General features: G+C 40.1%; 2 protein-coding genes across 2 annotated transcripts; both read right to left on the reverse strand.

Moving 5' to 3' along the window:
• Nucleotides 1–3,776: 3,776 nt before the first annotated feature.
• On the reverse strand, nt 3,777–8,059 carry LOC135211287 (echinoidin-like; the record flags this gene model as incomplete). Its single annotated transcript, XM_064244605.1, has 4 exons — nt 3,777–4,038; nt 5,099–5,209; nt 5,728–5,821; nt 7,795–8,059. Coding segments are annotated over 4 exons (504 nt in total), but the record flags the coding sequence as incomplete, so codon positions are not given.
• Nucleotides 8,060–8,076: 17 nt separating this feature from the next.
• LOC135211288 (mucin-5AC-like) lies at nt 8,077–20,167 on the reverse strand (the record flags this gene model as incomplete). The annotated part of the gene is made up of 7 exons (XM_064244606.1): nt 20,091–20,167; nt 19,221–19,346; nt 14,146–14,263; nt 12,862–14,007; nt 10,139–10,327; nt 9,760–9,993; nt 8,077–9,296 (listed from the first exon to the last, which is right to left on the reverse strand). Coding segments are annotated over exons 1-7 (3,078 nt in total), but the record flags the coding sequence as incomplete, so codon positions are not given.
• Nucleotides 20,168–20,509: the final 342 nt, after the last annotated feature.

The raw sequence follows: 20,509 nt of genomic DNA on the forward strand, positions 1-20,509 counted from the left end.
TTCTTCTTCTTCTATTTGTCCTTTATCTTCCAAATTTTTAGCCATAACTTTCTCTCATTTCTGTCTGCCTGTCTGTCTTTCTTCTTTCCTCTCTTTCTTTCTCATCTCATATTTTGGTTTATCCTTTTTCTTCCCAACTCTCTTTTCATTCGTCTCTCTTTTTTTCTACAGACTAATGATGTTCTTTCTGTGAACCAGAGTTCAAAGGAACTGTTTTACTTGAACATGTTTCTATTTTTATTTTTCATTTTTATTTATCTATCGCATTTTTATGTTCACTATTCACGACAACATAACTAATTCGGCTAACTTAATTTTGATTTATAACCCTTTCACGAATCATACTGTTATTATTACTTTATATTTGAATGTAATTCCAATAACATGATGACATCTTATACTATCATATATATATATATATATATATATATATATATATATATATATATATATATATATATATATACATATATACATATATACATATATAATATTAATATATATATACTTTTTTTATATTATATAATATATATTGTATATATGTATATATGTATATATATAATATATATATATATATATATAGATATATATATATGATAGTATAAGATGTCATCATGTTATTGGAATTACATTCAAATATAAAGTAATAATAACAGTATGATTCGTGAAAGGGTTATAAATCAAAATTAAGTTAGCCGAATTAGTTATGTTGTCGTGAATAGTGAACATAAAAATGCGATAGATAAATAAAAATGCAAAATATATATATATATATATGACTGTGAAATACATTCTGTTAAAACAGCATTCCATCTCATAAAAGGAGCCCATGAAATCGCCAAATGCAGAAATAAATATTATTTTCCAGAGACCAGCTGCCTCTGCGTGGAGAGAGAGAGAGAGAGAGAGAGAGAGAGAGAGAGAGAGAGAGAGAGAGAGCCGATATCTGAAATATAATATATTTACTTTTGAACAATTTGCCGATTGTATCGGCTCCTTTTATTATATATATATATATATATATATATATATATATATATATATATATATATATATATATATCTGTGTGTGTCTGTGTGTGTGTCCATATGAATGCATCCATCCGTCTACTCTGGTACGTACACAAATTCATACATGATCTCATCTCGCCCTTGTCGTACGGCATGCATGCCCCCGTTAAAATCATTATATCTTAAAATAACCTGTAACCCAAAGGACCCCATCTGCGGCTTGGCTGTTTACCCAGAGCAGCACAATGACCAACCAACCCTTTCCTTCCTCTGCCTTCCCCTGAATAGAGGGTTTAATATTTCCGCGCTGTTTCCACATTTACCCTTCGTATGCGTCAGCTCTCCTCATTTTCCAAAACATCATCCCCTTCTCCTTGCTCGGCTGGCTCTCTCTCTCTCTCTCTCTCTCTCTCTCTCTCTCTCTCTCAGTATATCTTGAATCTCGTCTCCCAAGATTCCTTAGCAAAAGACACAAGACCACTTCTCTCTCTCTCTCTCTCTCTCTCTCTCTCTCTCTCTCTCTCTCTCTCAGTATTATCTCTGTCTTTCTTTTTCACTTTCAATATTATCTCTCTCTCTCTCCCTTCCTTCCGTCTCCCTCTCCGTCTCTTCTCGTCTCTCTCTCTCTCTCTCAGTAATTATCTCTGTCTCTTCCTTTTTCACTTTCAGTATTACTCTCTTCCTCTCTCCTTTTTCCATCCCTCTCTCTCTTTTTCAATTTTCAGTTGATTTCTCTCGCTCCTCTCTACTCTCCTCTCTCTCCTCCCTCTCCTCTTTTCTTAACTCTCTCTCTCTTCAAGTATTATCTTGCTCTCGTCTCCCAGGATTTCCTTAGCAAAAAGACACACGACCATTTCTCCTCCGCTCTCTCTCTCGCTCTCTTTCTCTCATCTCTTAAAATCACTCATACCTCTCTCTCTCTCTCTCAGTATATCTCTCACTCAAGTTTTTATCTCCTCCTCTCTCTCTTCTCCTCTCTCTCTCTCTCTCTCTCTCTCTCAGACACACACACACTATCATCTCGCCTCTCGCCTCTCGTCTCCCAGGATTCCTTAGCAAAAGACATAAGACCACTTCTCCCTCTCTCTCTTTCTCTCTCTCTCTCTTTCTCTCTCTCTCTCTCAGTATTATCTCTCAGTTTTATCTCTCTCTCAGTATTATCTCGCGTCTTGTCTCCTTTGATCTCTTGTCAAAAGACGAGAGAGACGAGCTCCATCTCCTTTATAGGTTTCGTTTTCCACCATCATCATATATGGATCTACGACAACCACCCCCCACCCCCCACCCCCCACCCCCAAGCCCCCCGACGCCGCCATAAAGGCAAAGTAGCCCATAGAATTTTGAGGTTCGAGTCGTAGAGCTGTCCCTTATTCATGTAAAACGCCGTTGGGATGGTCACTCGCTTTCCCTTACCCTGGCTATAGCGCCGTTCTTATATGGCCTTGTTATCGGCCGACGTTCGTGTTAGGTCTTCGGTGATTTAGAATTTAATGGTCTGTGTTTGCGCGGTTATGGCTCCCGTTATGATTACAGGTCTTGATAGAATGTCCTTCGAGTGGAATGAGGAGTCACCTGCAAAGAGACGTGGACGATAATATGTAAGGGAATAGGAAGATAGTGTGTATATATTCGTCATACGCCCATTCTCCTTTGGATGAGATGACTTCAGAAGAATAAACCCTTCCACATTTTCAGCAAATACCTTGGGGTGAGGTTGCTGGCCCCAAGTCCTCTTATACAGACGTCAGTATTCACTAGTGTCCTTATTCACAGCTGGGTAGATGGACAGGTAGGAGATAGGTGGGATTGATCCAAGACCCTCCGACAAGTGAGCCGAGGGCTGGGATTTGGCAGTCTTAAATCTCCCAATAAATGTAGACAATCCTTTGGCTACACTTTGAAAGTATTCGAAAATCTAAGCCTTGCTGTGCACTGAAAAATCCTCTTGTCTATACCGTGAGGGGATTAGAAAATGAAAAATCTTTTGCCTATACTTTGAGATGAATTAAACGTCTAAATCTTCCTATGCTCAAAGCAATAAAAAAAATCCTTTATCTGTACTCTTGAGAGTATTTAAAAATCTAAGTCTTCCTATTCTGCAAGTAGTGAAAAATCCTTGTCTATACTGTGAGTGGATTTGAAAAAATACGCTTTTAGTGGATCTGACAATCTTAAACCTCTTTATGCTTCAAGCGGTAGAAAATCCTTTGACCCAGAATGAGGACTTAAGTGACCTGAACAAAGGCAAATGCAGAATCCTATTCGTTCCTTCTTTTCTAAAATAGTCACGAAACCCGCAGATATATTGTAATCACAATTTTCTTTTTATTTCTTTTGGAAATTCGACTTTTGGATTTTAGATACTTTCAACCGACGAAATAGTTTCGTGGTGAATTAATCTAATGCAAATACCAGACAGGTTTTAGGAAACATTTTCAGTGTTTCATTCCTAATAAGACAGCAACAATAGATTAACCAAATAGAATGCCAACAGGGACTTTGTTATGACAATCCACAATTCTGGATTTTGGAAGACTCATAGCAAGAGTGACACAGAAAGGTTTTGTTGTCTTTCCACAACTCAGCATGAGTGACAAAAATGATTTTTGTCCCAGGTGATGGGTCACAGTGAGGCTGGCGGTCACTGAAACGAGTGAGTGACAAAGCTTTCGTATAAACGAATGAATTGATGATGTTGAATCTGTCGATATTTTTTAAGATGTAGTTTCCTTGCTAATTATGTCACAGGCTAATTAAAAGTTTCCGTGCCAATGAACCTTTATTAAAATACATTTTTTCCAACTACAATATTACAGCAAATGAGAAAAGGATCTTGTGTTCATATCACTCATAAATGTAATGAGAATTAAAATTCATTCAGTAGAATAATTGGAACAGTATTTTTTACTTGCAACTATAATTAACTTCGAGTTGAATTCGATGACCTGCGAAGATACGTTATTTCCTGATACGATCACCAGAAGATCCTAAAATCTATGCCTTCACCAGGGCAGTCTCACATGCATAGCTGGAAATAAGAGGGGAAATAAAGTTATTCAAGATTGGTAATACAGTAATCGACAAACGAAATAAGACCAAGCGTCCGATAATTGGACCCCATGAAAATATACGACGGAGGGAAGTATATTTGAGAATAATTCAGAATATTTGCATTTTTTTTCAATAGCCCTTGGAAAAATCTGGAAATTAATACCATTTACAAAAAAAATAAGATAAATGAAGCAGACATTATTCAACATCTAGAACTAAGTATGTTATAGAATTACTTAATTATGTACCCGAATATGAAAGCGTAAGTGATTTAGCTTGTTTGTACGAAGAGTCTCTTTGTCTATTCCTTGGACAAATGAAAGCAATTTTTTGTCATGTTCGTTACAGACCTGGACCTCTGAGTCTCAGCTCTAGACTCAAAGTGTTGACAATAGACGCTAAAGTATAACTCTGCCTGGCTAGCCTCTGTTGTAAAGGTACTACAAGCCACGAGGCTAATATTAAGTAAGTCAGGATTAATGTTTCATGATTTATCGCAAGCGAATTTCTGAAAACTTCAAGACCCTTCGACACAGACCTATGAAATCAAGTTGAATCGTAACTGTGGGTATTTGACCGATGAAAAGTCTGTCAGAATTCACTTTCAACTTACACAGTCCCCAAATCCAGATGAAAATGAGGATAGTTTACAGTTTACCGAGCCCAACCGTGCAACAACCAAATCCCTCCGCATAGGTAAGTAGTTCGACCTCGACCGACCACGGTGACACTAAAAAAACATGTGACGTCGCGGTACAAACGGAACAGCCAGGCCCCTGTAACCCTTGTGGCAAGCGCGTGTAATTGCCAAGAAATGTTTCAAAACTGAAATCAGGAATGTGCAAAAAAATGACAGCTAAAATTTCTTTGTTAATTTTCGTATCGTCGCCATTTTTGTTGTGTATCCCTCCGCCTTTTTTGTTGTCAGAGCTTACCGCCATCTAGCGGTAGGTTATGACTAGAAAATTGGTCGAAGATAACAGGGGGACAAAGTCAGATTTTCCAGTCTACAATATAATCTTGCGACTACTACTTACTAGTTGGAGGTAGAGCAGCCCTCGTCGTTCCACAGGTAACTGGCCGATTTACGCATTTCGACGCAATTTTCTGCAGTGATGTAGCCGTTGTTAGGTTCTCCTGAGTTAAACCTGGTAGAAGAAGAAGAAGATGAGATTTCTTCTATCTCGGTTACCTCCATTTGTTGGTTGTTGGTTATTCTTTGTCTTTATTTTGCTTTTTGTTTTTTTTCATTTCTGCTTATCTTTATTTTGATCATTTGTTAATTTATCCTTATTGATTTGTGTTCTATTTTCTGTGGAAGCCTCCAATGCTTCATTTTGACTGTTTTCAAGTGTATTTTGGTACATTTTGATTGTAGTAGTAGTAATAATAATAATAATAATTATAGCAAGAAAAGTGATGGACTCCTAAGGAGGCAGAATGCAACCCGAAGCCCCACACTATAAATACACAGTCGAATTGGAGGACTGTGATAAACCAAAAATGAAATATGATAATAGTAATAATATTAGCATCACCAATAATAATGGGAGTAGCAACAGAAATAGAAGTGTAAAAACTCCACAGAAACGGAATTTGATTGACGCTTGAAAAAGGGGATGAATTTCAACAAGAAAAACTATAACTTGTCATAAAGGAGTCTTACGCCTTGAAAGTCGAGGTTTCTCCCGATGCCCACACGAACGTCCCTTCTTTAGCCAGGTCATTGTAGCCAATCCACGTGCTGTCAGTCAGCTGACCTTTAGAGGGATGGAAAAAGAGCTTTCATGCGCGGCTTATTCATTTACTTGCCCCAAGAATGAAATGCAAAGGTATGGAGACACAACACAGAACAAGTAAGAAATCAGCGTATAATCAAGGCCACCAAAAATAGAATTATCTTTCGGTGGTCTCGTATAATGCTGTATGAGCCGGGGCCCATGAACCTTTAACCACGGTCAGGTGGTGGCCTTTACTATATCGCTGCCAGATGCACGATTATGGCTAAATTTAACATTTAAACAAAATAAAACCTACTGAGGCTAGAGGGCTGCAATTTGGTATATTTGATGATTGGAGGGTGGATGATCAACATACCAATTTGCAGCTCTCTAGCCTCGTTAGTTTTTATGATCTGAGGGCGGACAGAAACACGTGCGGACGGACAAACAAAGAAGGCACAGTAGTTTCTGAAAAAGCTAAGTTTCCAAGAAAAGCGACACCTCTGACAAGATGAAGTTGGACTAAATGTGGCCCTATAGCAGGTCTCAAAATAATCAACAAAAGGAGGATTAGATTAGAATATGCAATATACTAACATCAAACATAATACTTAAGAAGTGTAGAACAGTCATTTTATCCACTTCAGTAATTGACACTTTCTTGGATTTATAAGTTTAAGGCAGATTAATTTGACTTCGTTTCCCCCAGGCCTTGAAAATCGCTGGACAAATTTTTTTCCAGGTCTTAAAAGTTGTCAACCAAAGTTCCTATGACCTTGAAAATTTCCAAGCATTTTATAACCTTGAAAACTGATTAAGAAAGTTTTTCTCGTCTTGGAAATTGCTGAGCAAAATTTTACTGGTCTTTAAAACAGCTAAGCAAAGTTTTTTGGTCTTGAAAATGTTTAGGCAAACTTGTCTATCTTTGGAAACTGCTAAAGAAAGGTTTTCTGACCTTAACAACTGCTAGGCAGTTTTCAAGCTTTGAAAATTCCTAAGCAAAATCTGTATGCCCTTGAAAATTCCTAAGCAAAGTGTCCATGTCCTTGAAAATTCCTAAGCAAAGTTTTCATGCCCTTGAAAATTCCTAAGCAAAGTTTTCATGTCCTTGAAAATTCCTAAGCAAAGTTTTCATGCCCTTGAAAATTCCTAAGCAAAGTTTTTATGCCCTTGAAAATTCCTAAGCAAAGTTTTCATGTCCTTGAAAATTCCTAAGCAAAGTTTCCATGTCCTTGTCCTTGAAAATTCCTAAGCAAAGTTTCCATGTCCTTGAAAATTCCTAAGCAAAGTTTCCATGTCCTTGAAAATTCCTAAGCAAAGTTTCCATTCCTTGAAAATTCCTAAGCAAAGTTTCCATGTCCTTGAAAATTCCTAAGCAAAGTTTTCATGTCCTTGAAAATTCCTAAGCAAAGTTTCCATGTCCTTGAAAATTCCTAAGCAAAGTTTTCATGCCCTTGAAAATTCCTAAGCAAAGTTTTCATGCCCTTGAAAATTCCTAAGCAAAGTTTTCATGCCCTTGAAAATTCCTTAGCAAAGTTTTAATGCCCTTGAAAATTCCTAAGCAAAGTTTTTATGCCTTGAAACTTCCTAAACAAAGTCTGTATCCCTTGAAAATTCCTAAGCAAAGTTTCATGGCCTGGAAAACTCCTAAGCTAAGTTTTCATATCCTTGAAAATTCCTAAGCAAAGTTTATCTGGCCTTTAAAACAGCTATGAAATGTTTTTTGGCCATGAAAACTGCTCAGCAAAGTTTTAGGCCCCTAAAAATCCCTAAGCAAAGTTTTGAGGCCCTTAAAACTGCTAAGCAAACTCTTTTAGCCTTAAAAAATAATAAACAAAACTTTTATTGACTAAAATTGCCAAGTGAAATTTTCCTTGCCCTGAAAACTGCTAAACCGAATCTGAAGTGGACATAAGGCATTTGCGTTCCGCAACGTACAGTCTACTTTGTCTACTTCTCTACTTTCATTGTTACATTTAGTTTCCGAAACTGATGCCATACAGTATACTCACTTTTAACGAAGGTCTGCTCAGACAAAGAAGAGATCGTGACGTAGGAACCGCTGATGCTCTTGCAATATTTATTTCCCGAGTCCCAGTTGCCTTTGACTGTAGAAATCAGATAGCACGAGTCTGCAAATCTCGTCCATCCTTTGGGGCAGACGTAGACTGGAGCGGGTGTGGTGGTGGTTGTAGTGGTTGTGGTTGATGTAGTTGTGGTGTAGTTTGGTTGTGGTTGATGGTAGTAGTGTGTTGTGTTTGTAGGTGTAGTTGTGGTGGTTTGTAGTGTAGTAGGTTGTAGTTGTTGTTGTGGTAGTCTAGGTGTTGTTGTGTAGTTGTAGGTGTAGTTGTTGTGGTAGTAGGTGTAGTTGTGGTGGTTGTAGGTGTAGTTGTGGTGGTTGTAGGTGTAGTAGGTGTAGTTGTTGTTGTGGTAGTCGTAGGTGTGGTTGTGGTAGTTGTGGGTGTAGTTGTGGTTGTAGTAGTCGTAGGTGTAGTTGTGGTTGTGGTAGTCGTAGGTTTAGTTGTGGTGGTTGTAGGTGTAGTTGTTGTGGTAGTAGGTGTAGTTGTGGTGGTTGTAGGTGTAGGTGTAGTAGGTGTAGTTGTTGTTGTGGTAGTCGTAGGTGTGGTTGTGGTAGTTGTGGGTGTAGTTGTGGTTGTCGTAGGTGTAGTTGTGGTTGTGGTAGTCATAGGTGTAGTTGTGGTGGAGGTGGAAGTAGTAGTAGTAGGTGGTTCAGTGGTAGTAGTTAGAGGTGTAGTTGTGGTGGAGGTGGTAGTAGTAGTAGCAGTGGTAGTAGGAGGTTCAGTGGTAGTTGTTGTGGGCACAGTAGTAGTGGTAGTTGTGGCAGTATGTCCTTGGGTAGAAAGTGGTACTTCCTGTTGGCCGTTGTTAGTCTCTCCGTTGTTGACGCAGCCTGGATTGGTGGTTTCCTCAGGTGCGCTTGTTTCTTGAACACTACTTGCGTGCGGTCTCATGGTAGTTAATTCTGCAAAAGTTGGTATTTCAGCATGGGTAGGTGATACTTCCCCATTCGTACCAGGGCTTCCTGTTACTGATGTCTTTTCAGCAGATGAAACTGTAGTTCCCTCTGAAGCTGTGTTTTCTGGACCTGCACCCGAGGATTCTGTTCCACCTGGTGTTTCTCCTCCAGGGGCTGAAGCAGTTGTGCCTTCACCACCAGTGTTACCTGATGCTGATGTATTTTCTCCTGATGAAACTGTAGTTCCCTCTGAACCTGTGTTTTCTGGACCTGCACCCGAGGATTCTGTTCCACCTGGTGTTTCTCCTCCAGGGGCTGAAGCAGTTGCAACTTCACCACCAGTGTTACCTGATACTGATGTATTTTCTCCTGATGAAACTGTAGTTCCCTCTGAACCTGTGTTTTCTGGACCTGCACCCGAGGATTCTGTTCCACCTGGTGTTTCTCCTCCAGGGGCTGAAGCAGTTGCAACTTCACCACCAGTGTTACCTGATACTGATGTATTTTCTCCTGATGAAACTGTAGTTCCCTCTGAACCTGTGTTTTCTGGAACCTGCACCCGAGATTCGTGTTCCACCTGGTGTTTCTCCCTCCAGGGTGAAGCAAAGTTGCCTTCACACCACCAGTGTTTTACCTGGATACCTGAATGTCGTTTCTTCCTGAATGAAACCCTGTAGTTTTCCCTCTGGACCCTTGTTTTTCTGGACCGGTTGCCAGATGATGCTGTTTCCGTACGGTGTTTTTCTCCTCCAGGGGGCTGAAGCAGTTGGTTGGCCTTCAACCAACCAGTGTTACCTGATACTGATGTTATTTTCTCCTGATTAAACTGGTTAGTTCCCTCCTGAACTGTGTTTTCTGGACCTGCACCCGAGGAGTCTGTTTCCAACCGTGGTTGGTTCTCCTTTTCCAGGGGCTGAAGCCAGTTGCAACTTCACCACCAGTGTGAAACCTTGATACTGAGGTTTTTCTCCTGAATTGAAACCCTGTAGTTCCGCTGAACCTGTGTTTTCAGGACCTGTGCCAGATGATGCTGTTTCATAGGGTGTTTCTCCTCCAGGGGCTGAAGCAGTTGTGCCTTCACCACCAGTGTTACCTGATACTGATGTATTTTCTCCTGATGAAACTGTAGTTCCCTCTGAACCTGTGTTTTCAGGACCGGTGCCTGATGATGCTGTTTCGTACGGTGTTTCTCCTCCAGGGGCTGAAGCAGTTGTGCCTTCACCACCAGTGTTACCTGATACTGATGTATTTTCTCCTGATGACTGTAGTTTTCCCTCTGAACCATGTGTTTTCTGGACTGCACCCGAGGATTCTGTTCCACTTGGTGTCGTTTCATCCAGGGGCTGAAGCCAGTTGTGCCCCTTCACCACCAGTGTTACCTGATGCTGATGTATTTTCTCCTGATGAGACTGTAGTTCCCTCTGAACCTGTGTTTTCAGGACCTGTGCTTGATGATGCTGTTTCATAGGGTGTTTCTCCTCCAGGGGCTGAAGCAGTTGTGCCCTCACCACCAGTGTTACCTGATGCTGATGTATTTTCTCCTGTTGAAACTGTAGTTCCCTCTGAACCTGTGTTTTCAGGACCGGTGCCTGATGATGCTGTTTCATAGGGTGTTTCTCCTCCAGGGGCTGAGGGGCAGTTGTGCCCTTCACCACCAGTGTTAACCTGATACTGATTGTATTTTGCTCCTGATGAAAACTGTAGTTCCCTCCTGAAACTGTTGTTTTCAGGACCTGTGCCTGATGATGCTGTTTCATAGGGTGTATATCTCCAGGGGGCTGAAGCACTTGTGCCTTCACCATAAGTTGTTAAACCTGATGTGATGTATTTTTTCGGTGAAACGAGTTCCCTCTGACCTGTGTTCAGGAACGGTGCCGATGATGTGTTTCATAAGGGTGGTTTCTCCTTCCAGGGGCTGAAGCAAAAGTTGGTGCCCCTCACCACCAGTGTTACCTGAATGCTGATGTATTTTCTTCCTGTTGAAAACTGTAGTTCCCTCTGGAACCTGTGGTTTTTCAGGAAACCGGTGACCTGATTGATGACTGTTTCATAGGCGGGTGTTCTTCCTTCCCCAGGGGCTGAAGCAGTTGTGCCTTCACCACCCAAGTGTTACCTGATTCAACTGATTGTTATTTTCTCCCTGATGAAACTGTAGTTCACCCATAACTGAACCTTGTGTTTTCAGGAACCTGTGCCTGATGATTGCTGGTTCATAGGGTGTATCTCCTCCAGCGGGCTGAAGGCAGTTGTGCCCTCACCAATCCAGTGGGTACCCATTGATGCTTGATGTATTTTCTCCGGATTGAAACTGTAGTTTCCCCTCTGAACCTGTGGTTTTCAGGACCCGGTGCCTGACTGATTTGCTGTTTCATAGGGTGTAATCTTCCTCCATGGGGCTGAAAGCATGTTGTGCCCTCACCACCAGTGTTACCTTTTGATGCTGATGGTATTTTATCCTGATGAAACTGTAGTTCCCTCTGAAAACTGTTGTTTTCAGGACCGGGCTTACCTTTGCTTGATGCTGTTTCATAGGGTGTATCTCCTCCAGGGGCTGAAGCAGTTGTCGCCTTCACCACCAGGTGTTACCTGATGCTGCATGTATTTTTCTCCTGATGAAACTGTTAGTTCCCTCTGAACCTGTGTTGTTTCGGACACGGTTGCCTGATGATGCTGTTTCATAGGGTGTTATTCTCCTCCAGGGGGCTGAAGCAGTTGTGCCCATCCACCACCAGTGTTACCTGATGCTTGATGTATTTTCTCCGGGATGAAACGTTAGTTCCCTCTGAAACCTGGTTGTTTCAGGGACCGGTGCCTGATTGATGCTGTTCATAGGGTGTACTTCCTCCAGGGCTTGAAGCAGTTGTGCCTTCACCACCAGTGGTTACCTGATACTGATGTATTTTCTCCTGATGAAACTGTAGTTGCCTTACTGAAACCTGTGTTTTCAGGACCGGGTGCCTTGATGATGCTGCTTTCATAGGGTGTTTCGCCTCCCAGGGGCTGAAGCAGTTGTGCCCTCACCACCAGTTGTTACCTGCGCTGATGTTATTTTCTCCTGATGAAAATGTTAGTTCCTCTGAATGTGGTTTTCAGGGACCTTTCTTGCCTGATGAATGCTGTTTCATAGGTGTTTCTTTCCCTTCAAAGGGGCTGAAAGCAGTTGTGCCTTTTCCCACCAAGGTTAAATGGAGCCTGAGTATTTTCTCCTGATGAAAACCTGTAGTTCCCTCTGACTGTGTTCAGGGACCTGTTTTGCCTGATGATGCGGTTTCATAGGGGGTTTCTCCTTCCAGGGCTGAAGCAAGTTGTGCCCTCACCCACCAGTGTTACCTGATTGCGATGTATTTCCTTCTGTTGAAAACTGTGTCCCTATGAACCTGGTTTTCCCAGGACCGGTGCCTTGATTATGCCTGTTTCATAGGGTGTTTCTCCTTCCAGGGGCTGAAGCAGTGTGCCTCACCACAGGGTTACCTGATTTTGCTGAGTATTTTCTCCTGATGAAAAACTGTAGTTCCCTGAACTGTGGGTTTTCAGGACCTGTGCCCGATTTGGAATGCTGTTTCATAGGGTGTTCCCTTCCGGGGCTGAAGCAGTTGTGCCTTCCACCAACCAGGTTAACACCTGATGCTGATTATTTTCTCCTGAGGAAAACCTGTTAGTTCCCTCTGAACCTGGTTGGGTTTCAAGGACCTGTTGCCTGATTGCTGTTTCATAGGGGGTTTCTCCTCCAGGGCTTGAAGCAGTTTGCCTTCACCACCAGTGTTACCTGATTGCTGATGTATTTTCTCCTAGGAAACTGTTAGTTCCCTCTGAACCTGGTCTTTTCAGGACTGTGCCTGATTGATGCGTTTCATGGGGGTTTCCCTCCAGGGGCTGAAGCGGTTGTTGCCCTCCACACCAGGGTTACCTTGATGCTGATGTATTTTCTCCTTGTTGAAAAACTGTTAGTTCCCTCTGAACCTGTTTTTCAGGACCGGTGCCTGATGATGCGTTTCATAGGGTGTTTATCCTCCCAGGGCTTGAAGCAGTTGTGCCCTCACCACCAGTGTTACCTGATGTTGATGTATTTTTCCTGATGAAACTTGAGTTCCCCTCCTGAAACCTGTGTTTTCAGGACCTGTGCCTGATGATGCTGTTTCATAGGGTGTTTCTCCTCCAGGGGCTGAAGCAGTTGTGCCCTCACCACCAGTGTTACCTGATGCTGATGTATTTTCTCCTGATGAAACTGTAGTTCCCTCTGAACCTGTGTTTTCAGGACCGGTACCAGATGATGCTGTTTCATATGGTGTCTCTCCTCCAGGGGCTGAAGCAGTTGTGCCCTCACCACCAGTGTTGCCTGATACTGATGTATTTTCTCCTGATGAAACTGTAGTTCCCTCTGAACCTGTGTTTTCAGGACCTGTGCCTGATGATGCTGTTTCATAGGGTGTATCTCCTCCAGGGGCTGAAGCAGTTGTGCCCTCACCACCAGTGTTACCTGATGCTGATGTATTTTCTCCTGATGAAACTGTAGTTCCCTCTGAACCTGTGTTTTCAGGACCTGTGCCTGATGATGCTGTTTCATAGGGTGTATCTCCTCCAGGGGCTGAAGCAGTTGTGCCCTCACCACCAGTGTTACCTGATGCTGATGTATTTTCTCCTGATGAAACTGTAGTTCCCTCTGAACCTGTGTTTTCAGGACCTGTGCCTGATGATGCTGTTTCATAGGGTGTATCTCCTCCAGGGGCTGAAGCAGTTGTGCCCTCACCACCAGTGTTACCTGATACTGATGTATTTTCTCCTGATGAAACTGTAGTTCCCTCTGAACCTGTGTTTTCAGGACCTGTGCCTGATGATGCTGTTTCATAGGGTGTTTCTCCTCCAGGGGCTGAAACAGTTGTGCCTTCACCACCAGTGTTACCTGATACTGAAGTATTTTCTGCTGATGTAACTGTAGTTCCCTCTGAACCTGTGTTTTCAGGACCTGTGCCTGAGGATCCTCCAGGGGCTGAAGCAGCTGTAACTTCACTACCAGTGTTACCTGTTACAGATGTATTTTCACCAGATGAAACTGAAGTTCCTGAAGCAGATGCAGAACTTCCTGTGCCAGGTGTGTAATCAGGACCTGTACCTGCAGTTTCTGTGGAATACGAATATCCAGTCACGGATGGTTCAGTATTTACACCACTTGTTGATGATGTCTGAAGATTTCCTGGAAACGACTCGCATATTCCACTCTCTTCTCGGTAGCTTGTGAGAAGATCTTCATCTGTTGGAAATTAATCTGACTTTATTCTTTTGTTTAGATTTTCTCTGTTTTAAACACGAGATATTTTGTATTGTTCGATTTTATATGTATTAGTTAATCTAAGGAATATCTTTTTCTTCATAAATCTCAAATTCCTACCTGTTGATGATTCAGTAAGACTGCATGTGACTCCAGAGTTGCTGTAATCAACTTTCACCATCAGTCCAAAAGGTGATAGTGCAGATGGCCTCTTGTACACTGATCCAGCAGACCACGTCTTCAACAGAAAAAATAAAACTCAAGTATTTCATTTCCATCATATTCACATCATCAACAAACATTCTCAGAAACTAATCTCACACAATGACTTCAATTTCTTGACTGAATTATAACAATCAATATATAATGAATATACCAGTGACCAACATGGCTTTCTAATTAAGCTCAACATAAGTTATATATTGCCAAATGCTTTATGGGTGCATAACTATTTAAATTTATGGCTAATAATCCCTCTCGACTTGGGACCACCTGGACGTGGGAGGGGGCTCTTGAACACTAGGAATTTGTTCCCAAATTTGAGTACAAGAGTCCCATATATCATTATATATTTCTTTAGATTAATGTTCGTGGAACTTTCCACGTTTGCTCAAACATATTGGAGCTGATTCGGAACGGGTTTATATCCGAAGCTAATTAGTGTTCGGACCTAAGAGCTCAAAGGCGGAATTATTCTCTAGAGCTGGACCACGGATTCCAGGGGGTGTCTGTTCTGGGATTCCAAGGGAGCTTCTGGTTCTGGCGAGAGAACTCTCGGCGTTCTATCCCTTGAAAGACTGTGAAATATACAATGTAGCCAGCAGAAGAAGTATCCAAAGATCTTTGAGAAAGAGCAAAAATAAAATTTGAAGGCCAAGAATTACCCTTAAAAATTCAAAATTATAGCCAAATCAGAGAAGTGAGTCTTTATGTGCGTATTGTGGATCTGACGAACATGCCACACCATTCAAGGTCTAAGGAACGTATGTATTATATATACAACAAAGAATTAAAATTACCGCTTGAGAGAACATGAATGCCTATGGAGAGGCCGAAGTAGAACTGAGAGGTAGAGGAATGCACGATCCTGCTATAAAACGTACCTCTTCCACTATAAAGCAAAATGGAAATGGATAAGAGTAACAAAACCCTGATAGACCAATCTCCAGGATTAAGTACTGCGTTTTGCAAGAAGAAGCTTAAAATAGCAAAGAACAAAGTAACGTAAACAAATTCTGATATGGATATTAGTTCAAATTCATTTGAGATATTGGGGCAAATGGAACCGCCAGAAGATAATACATGTACCACAGAAATTGGAAAAAAAAAAAGAGATATCTGTCAAAGTAAAGACAATCATGGGCGCCCGCATATAGGGGGCAAGGGGGGCACCCGCCACCCCCGCCCCCCCCGAAATCCTGGAAAAATTTATATATATACATTACTTTTATTACATTTAACTACATCTCACTTTGTTTTCCTTCCATTTTACAATATATTCTTTCAGCTTATGTAAATTAAAGGTATAATTATGTATTGTATAATATTTGTATACAGTACATAACTACGTTGTTCTTTCCAGAAATATTTGAATTCTGCTGAACAGTATATGGAACTATTGGAAAAAAGAGGTCGATGTAACATTGTATTTTTTCTTTATCGCATCTTGCTTCACTTAAATTATTGGCATCGCAGTACCACTGCATATTATATATATATATATATATATATATATATATATATATATATATATATATATATATATATATATATGATATATATATATATATATATATATATATATATATATATATATATATATATATATAAAATTTGCCCCCTTTTGGAAAATATGCTGCGGCCGCCCATGAAGACAAAAGACCCGAAGAGAGAACATAAAATGATAAAAATATACCTTTGTCTCCTAGAACAATAATAAAACCATTGGAAGCGAATACCCAATACATCAAAAAATTAGTAAAGGAACAAACCATTGACAAGGGTGGATATGTGAAGGGTTAGGAGAGATGACTCCATCACCAATAATTGGTGCAGCAAAAGTAAACGAAAAAGAAATGATGCTTGAGAGCACATGTGGGTGTAACGAATGCAGCAAAAGCAGAAGCATAATAAAAGACAGTTTTAGAAATACTATGAGAAGTTTTATAAAATACAGAAATAAAGAAACTGCTAGTTTGGACACTCACGAAAAGGCTGTATGTGTATTGGACAACTAATATGTCAGAAAGAAAAATAGACAAACGTCGTTAATAAATTTTAAATTAAAATTGATAACCAACAAAAACAAAATAACGCTTGAACACACTTGATGTAATATTGCCAATAATTACATTATAGAATGGAACGTAAATGGTCTGTAGACCAGATTACATTGAGGAGATGTACAAAGATATTACTGATGCTTGCTTGAACTGGAAAGCACACAGCATACATAAAATCGAAATGTTAGAGCGCATTAAATCTAATTTTTAAAAAGCCATCGAACACAACTTGGCGAGCCGATAGACATAACCTTAGTGTACTGTAGAAAGCAACAGTTTTGTCTACCATTGATTACGGAAACGAAATAAATGACTCGGCATCGGTTGCAACGCTAAAAACGTTAGACCCAGTTCATAACAAAGACCTTAAAATCAGGAATTCCTAACCTGGGGTACGTGTACCCCCAGTGGTACATAGATGTATTTAATAACAATCATTTATCGCTATTCCCAATTAGAGCTAGAAGATTATTTTGAGTCAATGAATATAAAAATCCAGTTACCTTCAATAGTAAAATTGCCTCCTCCTTGGACAATGAGTAGAATGGGAAGTTGTACACACTTCAAATATTTATATAAAAAGTTACTCATATGCCCCAGAACACTATAGACAACATGCTATAGAGCATATAAGCCGAAAAGGATACACATGGCACAATATACACATATGGATCTAATTCAGAGCACGGGTTGTGATATGTCGCAGTGTCCCAAGACAAAACTTATCAGTTTTCTCTACCTAATAATGCTTGAATACTGACACCAAGGTTGTGTGCAATTGCATCAGCTGTAAAATAATTAAAGAAACGTCATTCGATAATTTTGGGAATTTTAGAGTCTCGAGAAGCGCCATAGAAGCTATTCAGAATTACAATCAAAATATAATATCGTAAAGCAAATTAAGTTGTTTCGCCATAGAGCGCCTCAATGGCGTGGTCGGTTTGGTCTTGGTCTGCCACCTCGGTGGCCGCTAGTTCGATTCCCTGGCATTCCATTGAGGTGTGAGAGATGTGTATTTCTGGTGATGGAAGTTCACTCTCGACATGGTTCGGAAGTCACGTAAAGCCGTTGGTCCCATTGCTGAATAACCACTGGTTCCAAGCAACGTAAAAACACCATACGAAGAAATATTTCTCCCTAAGTTATATAATAATGGGAAAATGGGCATCATAAATATAATGGCAATATATATGGAATGAAGAACATGAAACTGATAAATTAAAACAAATAAAACCAGATGGTAAGAGAGAGAGAGAGAGAGAGAGAGAGAGAGAGAGAGAGAGAGACATGCGCAAATGATTCTGACACGCCCCCCGAATAGGCCATTACTCGTCTGAGTCATGGACACTTAATGAGCAGCCCACATGGCTCGGCTCCCGATTGCTCAGAGTGCAATGTGGTCAAACATGTGTAGGGTGTCCAAAGTATGATCAGCAGCGACTGTCAACTTTTGGAAATAAATCAGTGAAGGAAATTTCGTCAGAATCGTCTGCCTTTTCAGTCGTTCTAATTTCGATGTTCGCAAGATGTCATTTAGTTGATAAAATATAGATATAAGTAAAAGATGCAGTTCCGAAATTCCTTGGGTCTTTTAATGAATTTTAAAAACTGCGTTTTGAAAAAAGTTAATTACTTATTTCAATTTTATTTTTTAACGTATGTATGGATACGTGAGTAAGGTAATGTATTTGTTGTGCGCATGCGTTCCAGTGTGGAAGAGTGTGCCCTTGTGTAGTTTTTATTTTAATTTTCACTCATTCGTCTTCATACCGAATGAACTATTCGGTTCCAGAGCTTGGCCTTATGCCTAGACCTTATATTTTGTTCTAATAATCACTCGGGCCAACCCTATGAGAGCTAAAAGTGAACTCAGTGGTCTGGTTAGACTACTTTGATAATATAATAATATAACAATAACAATAATAATAATAATGGATAAGTATCAACACCTGAAAATAGAAATAAGAAGGATATGGGATATGCCAGTGGAAATTGTACCCATAAGCATAGGAACACTAGGCACGATGCCAAGATCCCTGAAAAGGAATCTGGAAAAAAATAGAGGCTGAAGTAGCTCCAGGACTCATGCAGAAACAGCGCAAATGTTAAGAAAAGTGATGGACTCCTAAGAAATCAGGATGCAACCCGGAACCCCACACTATGAATACCACCCAGTCGAATTGGAGGACTGTGATTGCCCCTCCGCCCCCACCCCAAAATAATAATAATAATGGCAATTAAAAACCATAGTAGTGTTAATTTTTTTCTAAGGTTAAAAAATGTCCAGGAGAGACTTTCGGATACTTTTGGTTCAATAATAATAATAATAATAATAATAATAATAATAATAATAATAATAATAATAATAATAATAATAATAATAATAATAATAATAATAATAATGACAATTGAAAGCCATAATTTTTTCTACAAGGTTAAAACTGACTAGGAGAGCCTTTCGGATACTTTTAGTTCAATAATATAATAAATAATAATAATAATAATATAATAATAATAATAATAATAATAATAATTAATAATAATAATAATAATAATAATAATAATAATAATAATAATAATAATGAGGATGATGATGACAATAATACAGGAGTTGATTAACTGCAAAGAATGATTTTCCATAGTAATACCTTCAGTTTCAGAACAGTGCACCTGAATACTGAGGATACTCTTGAAGGAAAGAACCCCAGTGGTTAGACTCTTAATCAAACCATGAAAAGACAAGTCTTCCTGGAGAGCCTATGTGATCTAGACGCCTGACGACCTACGTGATGACCCGACTGGATGGTTACAAAGCACACTGACGCAGACGACCCTGACACAATCGTCAGTGGGTCACAGTTAGGCCTGAGACTGCAAAGTATGAAGTTAAAGAATGTAATAACTGTTACATACCTGCATGCCTTCAGGACATGTCGAGGAGCATGTCACCCCTGGGACGTCGCCTTGGAAGTCTAATGAGATGGTTTCACTGCACACCTGGGATTCCACCTCCTCCCTCAGAGATGCTCCAGAAGCCAACTGGAAACGAAGATCAGGATTGCCAATTAGATATTGTGCCATTTCATACTTGTTATGTCATTCCCTTTACATAGGTGCTACCCATCTGCGACTATAAGAATTTGCCTATTTCCCTAATAATATCTATGTTTATCTGTATCGCTGGTAGTGATAGATTATAAACTGTTATGGGTTAATGCTATTTTAGGAATATAAACTTTTAAATTTATTTAGGCTTGGTTGTAGTAAACACTGGATTCAGTTGAGAGGTTTGGAATCGAGTTTAGATGTTAGGTTACTCTAAGAAACAGTTTTTATTTATCGAAATGCTGGCCATTTTAGTACATCTATATATCAAATGATACAAAAGTTCTGAAAATTCATGATTTCAACCCATTTATTCTTTGCGGATCAGAGAAAAATTACCAAAGATATATTTCACATTTGATTAACTTGGCCCTAGTCGTCAGAATAGATATTTGAAAGTATCTCCTACTATAGGGCGCGTCCACGCTCACAATAAAACATATCAGATACGCATGTTGGCAACTTATCACATACATATCACAAGCAGCTTGAAAACAAGTCAATGACCGTAAACGAAGAACCTATAAAGCACTGGTTATGACTCCCATTAAGTCGTTGACTTGTGTACTACTTATCTGTTATGTGTACGACAAGTGTCAGACGTGCGTTTGCGACATGCTTTACGGCTTAAAAAAAAGTATATTTTACCTAAAAAAGTACGCAAGAATATGGATTTACCGTGACCGAAGACAGCACTAGGAGGAGAAGCGTTGGCGCCTGCATCTTCCCTGAGTTGGAGAGGACTCGGAACTTGTCTCCCCTGAGCCAACCACTCCTTTATATATACGAGTATCCCCTCTTGGCTGATTAGCTTAGGTCTTCAGTGAAAAGATGTTCTTGCTTGGTAGTTTCAATAGATGCCATTCGCATCATCTGAGACTGGTGTTTATGGATGGGATTTACGCATTCAATCATTTCACGTCATATTCACTGAATGCTGGGGTGGAAATTATCAATAATTTGCTGTTTAAACGGGGAGTGCTCCTTCAGGCTTGGTAATGGTTTGTGCCATTAAAATGGTGGCCAGATATGCACCAGGTTCTCATTAAATGTACTTGTATGTAAACATGCATATAATAAGATTATAGATATAACAT

The sequence above is a fragment of the Macrobrachium nipponense genome, chromosome 4 (assembly GCF_015104395.2).
Source record: "Macrobrachium nipponense isolate FS-2020 chromosome 4, ASM1510439v2, whole genome shotgun sequence".
Lineage (NCBI taxonomy): Eukaryota > Metazoa > Arthropoda > Malacostraca > Decapoda > Palaemonidae > Macrobrachium > Macrobrachium nipponense.